This window comes from Sus scrofa, chromosome 16 (genome assembly GCF_000003025.6).
Source record: "Sus scrofa isolate TJ Tabasco breed Duroc chromosome 16, Sscrofa11.1, whole genome shotgun sequence".
Taxonomy (NCBI): domain Eukaryota; kingdom Metazoa; phylum Chordata; class Mammalia; order Artiodactyla; family Suidae; genus Sus; species Sus scrofa.
The window spans coordinates 39553185-39559184 of NC_010458.4; the positions used below are offsets into that span (position 1 = coordinate 39553185).

At 44.2% G+C, this 6000-nt stretch overlaps 1 protein-coding gene across 2 annotated transcripts in view; it reads right to left on the reverse strand.

Moving 5' to 3' along the window:
* DEPDC1B (DEP domain containing 1B) overlaps nt 1-5566 on the reverse strand; it is a 92255-nt gene extending 86689 nt beyond the window's left edge. Inside the window, exon 1 of one of the 2 annotated variants that reach the window (XM_003133987.6) lies at nt 4547-5561. In XM_003133987.6, the coding sequence (XP_003134035.5) occupies nt 4547-4801 (255 nt within the window). In that variant the 5' untranslated portion in view covers nt 4802-5561. Of the gene's footprint in view, nt 1-4546 lie in introns of both variants that reach the window. The other variant, XM_013982691.2, reaches the window with a different exon arrangement.

Genomic DNA, 6000 nt, shown 5'->3' on the forward strand with positions numbered 1-6000 from the left:
CTTCATTGCTGTGGCATAGGCCAGCAGCTGTAGCTCAGGCCGGCAGCGTAGCTCCAATTTGACCACTAGCCTGGCAACCTCCATATGCCACAGGTATGGCCCTAAAAAGCAAAAAAAAAAAAGTTACTCTATTTTGCTCAGTTCAGGGTCCCCACACCTGAGGACAGTGCCTGACATTTAATACTCGTGTTTAATAAATATGCATTGAATGAATAAATATAGAATATTAATCCTTCCAACTATATTAGAAATGTTTTCTCTTCACTTTGCCATTTGTTTATGCCATTTCTAGCTATAAAAAGGTTTTGTTGTTGATGACAATATTGTTTATTAGTTTGGCCATGCCTGAGGCATGCAGAAATTCCCAAGGATCAAACCCTCACCAACAGTAGCAACACAAGCCACAGCAGTGACAAGGAGATCCTTAACCCACTGAGCCACCAGGGAACTCCTGATGTTATTTTTTTAAGGAAACAAATAGATATTTTCTTCATAGCTTCAAGGTTTATTCACTTAAAGTTTCCTCAGAGTTCCCCTTGTGGCTCAGCGGTAATGAACTCTACTTGCATCCATGAGGATGAGGGTTTAATCCCTGGCCTTGCTCAGAGGGTTAAAGATCCAGCAATGCCATGACCTGTGGTGTAGGTCACAGACGAAGCTCAGATCCCACACTGCTGTGGCTGTGGTGTAGGCCAGCAGCTGCAGCTCCAATTCCACCCCTAGCCTTGGAACCTCCATAAGCTACAGGTGCAGCCCTAAAAAAGAAAAAAAGTTTCACCATCCTGAGGTATTAAAAATATTTATCAAGTTTTGCTTTTGATATTTTAGAGAGATTTTAATATTTAATGGGAGGAGAGAGATCTCTAACTTTATTTTCTCCCAATGCTAACTTTTTCTCACTGAATTGAAATGTTAAGTTACCTTACAAATTACAGTTTCTGGAGTTCCCGTCGTGGCGCAGTGGTTAACGAATCCGACTAGGAACCATGAGGTTGCGGGTTCGGTCCCTGCGCTTGCTCAGTGGGTTAACAATCCGGCGTTGCCGTGAGCTGTGGTGTAGGTGCATTGCTGTGGCTCTGGTGTAGGCCGGTGGCTACAGCTCCAATTAGACCCCTAGCCTGGGAACCTCCATATGCCGCGGAAGCAGCCCAAAGAAATAGCAAAAAGGCAAAAAAAAAAAGAAAAAAAAAATTACAGTTTCTTTTCTTTTCTTTTTTGGGAGTGGGGGTGGTAAAGGAGAAAAAGATAGCTTTATTGCTTTGCCAGGCAAAGGGGACCACAGCAGGCTAATGCCTTAAAGACTGCAGCCCATCTTGATTCTGCTTCCAAAACTCTCTTTTTATCCCACTGAGCTATTTATCTATTTCTGTGCAATACTACGCAAGTGTGATTACAGTCAATTAATACTAAAGTTAAACTTCTGGTAGGTCAAAGCCAGCAATATAAATAAAACACTGAGTATTGAAATGTGTTTCCTGTTCTTTTCTCCTGAACATTTATTCCATTACTTTACTTCTTAGTACCAAAAATATTATGATAGTGGTACTATAATGTAGCGACTGGTCAGGGATGTGAGAGACAAACAAATGCTAGATCTAGATGAACTTGATCAAGACACTTCACCTGTTTAGGTCTCAATAAAATGAGAGAATTGGAAGAGTTCCTGTTATGGCTCAGTAGTAATGAACTCGACTAATATCCATGAGGACGCAGGTTCGATCCCTGGCCTTGTTCAGTGAGTTAAAGATCAGGCATTGCCATAAGCTGTGGTATAGGTTGCAAAGCAGCTCAGATCCATGTTGCTATGGTATAGGCTGGGCAGCTACAGCTCTAATTCAACCCTTGGCCTGGGAACTTCCATATGCTGTGGGTGCAGCCCTAAAAAAAGACCAAATAAATAAATAAATAAATATGAGAGAATTCAACTAGGTAATCTTTAGAATTCATTCAAACTCTCAGATTCAGTGATAGCTTTAAGTCTTTTAAAGTTTACCAGTTGCATCAGGTGATACAGACAACTCAAAATCAAGTTCTAAGAAAGGATCAGCATACTTAAGCAGTCTTCAGAAAAAGCGATTTTCTTTCTCATTATTTCTTCTTAAATAATGAACTATTTATATGTGGGCTACGAAAAATGAAAGCTATTTCAATGAAGATGAACAAGTGTTTCCATACTCACCATGAACTAACTTAGAGTCTGTCCTTTGATTTGGAGCATAGATATCTACCCAGTCCATAAAATGTTACTTTCAGATAAGACTTTGGCGCCCTAGAAAATGGAGCTATTCATGGTTTGAGAAGATGCAGTGACCCATGAAAGGAGGAAGTAAAGGCCTACTCTTTGTAAGCCAAAAGATTTACCTCCAGTGTTTCCTGAAGATTAGCTTGAGGGTGATGGGAGAAGAGGGAAAGGATAAACGAGGAAGAAAAAGGAGGAAAAGCCAATGGGGTAGATAAGTAAAGAGGACCCATCACAAGCTTTATGATTTACCTGATAAAAGCTTCAAAACACAATTGAATTATGCTTGGGGAAACATTTTACAATGGGGCAAAAGCACTTGTAATTACTAGGGAGATCACTGATAAATCTCACTTTAAAGTAATTTTCAGCCGTGCCTGTGGCCCTAAAGAAAAAAACAAATAAATAAGTAAAGCAATTCTCACTTTAAAAAAAAAAAAAAAAAACTATTGTTTTCCATGTTTTCAAATATCTTAGTTGAAGATCAAGATTCTCGAAAAAATGTTGAGAACTGAATTGACAAGTAGAAATTATGGTGAAACTGAGATGTTTTTATTCATTATTCACATAATTTAATTTTCTCCTTAACTTCAGTAGTCTTGGCTAAATTTGACTTGAATATCACTTAAGGACTGAAGACTTTTGAAGAACAAAGTACTTTTTTCGTAAATTCCTTTGATAATATTTTAATGTGATTCAGAATCAAGAATATCTTTCATGGGAGTTCCCATTGTAGCGCAAAGGAAACGAATCCGACTAATATCCATGGGTTCAATCCTTGGCCTCATTCGGTGGGTCAGGGATCCCACATTGCTGTGGCTGTGGTGTAGTCCCACAGCTATAGCTCCAAATCGACCCCTAGTCAGAGAACTTTCATATGCCATGGGTCCAGCCCTAAAAAGACAAAAAAAAAAAAAAAAAAAAAAGTCTTTCACGACTTCCTGCTGTGGTTCAGCGATTAACGAATCTGACTAGCATCCATGAGGACGCAGGTTTGATCCTGGCCTATCTCAGTGGGTTAAGGATCTGGCATTGCCGTGAGCTGTAGGATAGGTCTCAGACTCGGCTCAGATCCTGCCTTGCTGTGGCTGCAGATAGGCCAGCAGCTACAGCTCCAATTTGACCCCTAGCCTGAGAACCTCCATATGTTGAGGGTGAGGCCCTAAAAAGCAAAATAAATACATAAATAAATCAATAAATAAATACCATAAATAAGAAACACTATTAAAAAAAAAGAAGAAAAAACTGTTCACTCCCTGCAACCACCATCCATACCTTTTAGACAACAGCCCCAAGGAAAACCTGAATTTAGGTGTTGAAATTTTTTTTTAATGAATGAATCATTATGGGTGTCTGTAGCAGAATGTTTGCAAAGAGTGCAAAAACTCCTCCTATCCTGTTCTCACTCTTTCTGGAAATCCACTAGGCTGCATAGAACAATGAGCCTAATTCCAAAGTCAGCTGTCGCCAGAAGAGGTGAAGACCAAGGAGAGCAGTCCCTTCCTCCCAAATCACCATTAAGCTTTCACAGAAAGTCATCTGTAACCAGCCAGGGACATTATCAAATTATCACCACTTATTCCACCACGTAATCCGTTGAAACGGAAATCGCTAAAATCACAAAAGCTCCAGGTCACAAAGATAGGAAGTATGCCTCAGAACTGTGATTACCAAATATCTTCACCCAGGAAAAAAGGCAGCAACCATGGCCATCAGGGTCAGCAAAGGCTCTTTAAAACCACCAGTCCGGGGCCACACCCCTCTTTAAGGTGGGTGCTGACAAAAACAGAAACGTCAGGAGCCGGAAACTGCCAGGGCGATTCTCTTATATTGTGGGCACCGTTAGAACCTCAAGTGTCACCACAATTGGCACTCAGGACGGATACACGCCCTGCCAGGACTTCAGCGAAGGGTGAGAGTTACAGGAGGTGGGTGGCCCTAAAGTCACGGACTGGGCCTTTCCTCTCCCAGCTGGAGGCGCTGGACTCCGGAGGGCAAGGAGAAGGGAGCGGGAGTGTCACCCTTGTTTTCCCGGAGCTTTAAATTGGGAGAAGCCGTTGATTGGCGACAACCCAGCCAATTTCTCGGGATTAAAGCTGCCCCCTCCCCCCGACAGGAGGGGGCCGGCTGGTTAGCCTTTCTTTGGGCATCTGCCAGGAACACCGCCGCGGACCTGAAACACCTCCGCCCCCAGACCTAGGTAGGCCTGGCCTGCCCTGAAGAAGCTAGGACTGAGTACGCGGTTGGCAGTCAGGCCAGAGATCGCGGAGCCGGAGGCTCCGCCCAGACTCCCGCACGTATACTCACCAGCTTGGTGGCCCGGTATGGCCCAGGCCCCACGATGCGGTGCTCCATGGCCCTCATGCAGCCGGGGCTGCAGCCGCACCAAGTGGAATCCCCGAAAGCCCCAGGCGCCGCAGTTTGAATCCTGAGCGTGCGCGCTTCGGGCGCTGATTGGGCGGCGCGGCGGCACGTGACGGGAACTGAGGGGCGGGACCGCCGGTAACCCAGGGAGCGGGAGGTGGGCGTCTCCTCGGAGACCTCCCGCAGGCTTGCGATCATTAGGCTCACAGCTACAGTGGAGGAGCCCCCGCACCCAGTCGCAGGCAGTCTCCGCACGAAGGATCGATGGACCTGTGTAATTCAGTGACCGAAGCCGAGCCGCACTGAATAGATAAATTCCTGTCCACCCTTCCAAGTGCACCGTGAACCTGGCGGTGCAACTGAGATTGGGAGAAGCAGGTGGTGAAATGAGGCGAGTGGACAGACTCTTCAAATGGAGGAACGCTTGAAAAAGCTAGATAAGAGCACTTGGCCACAGGGAGTGTCGACAGCGAATTAGAACACTAAAGAGCTGGGAAAGAGCCCGATTCAGCTTCCTGTGTAGTTTTTTGTTGTTGTTGTTGTTGTTTGTTTTTTGTGTGTTTTTTGTGGGGTTTTTTGTTTTTTGTTTTTTTTTTTTTTTTTTTGGTAGACTCATCTTTCCCTGGAATTTTTCTTTGTTTTTTTGGACTGGACTGAAATTTTCAGTCTTTTGCCACAGGGCTGTGAGCCTTTTTTTTTTGCTGCTTAGAATTTTCCCGCTAGGAATTGATTGTCTAATTTGCAATTGTTTAAAGGGACAAATGAAGTCACCACTCTATACCTACTACTAGAGTTCAAAATTCAAATCTGGTCACCTGAGCGAGTATTCAGGATGCAATATCATGAGAAAGAGCAAAGGATCAGACTCCCACCCTCTGTTAATACTCTTCCTCCCTTTGCTGCTTTAGGTATGTCCTCAGCTGCATTTTAGAAAGCCCTCAAAATTCCTGAGATGATACATATATATTACTTTTGTAATCAGAAAAGGCAATACAGGAGTTCCCATCTTCCACGTGGCTCAGAGGAAACAAATCTAGCAGCCATGAGGACACAAATTCCATCCCTGACCTCCATCAGTGGGTTAAGGATCCTGAGATGCCCTGAGCTGTGGTGTAGGTCAAAGATGCTGTCAGATCCCCTGTTTCAGTGGCTCTGGTGTAGGCCAGCAGCTGTAGCTCCAATTGGGCACCTAGCCTGGGAACCTCTATATGCCATGGGTGTGGCCCTAGAAAGACAAAATGACAAGAAAGGAAGGAAGGAAGGGGAGTTCCCGTTGTGACTCAGTGGTTAACGAATCCAACTAGAACCATGAGGTTGTGGGTTCAATCCCTGGCCTCGCTCAGTGGGTTAAGGATCTGGTGTTGCTGTGAGCTGTGGTGTAGGTCTTAGACATGGCT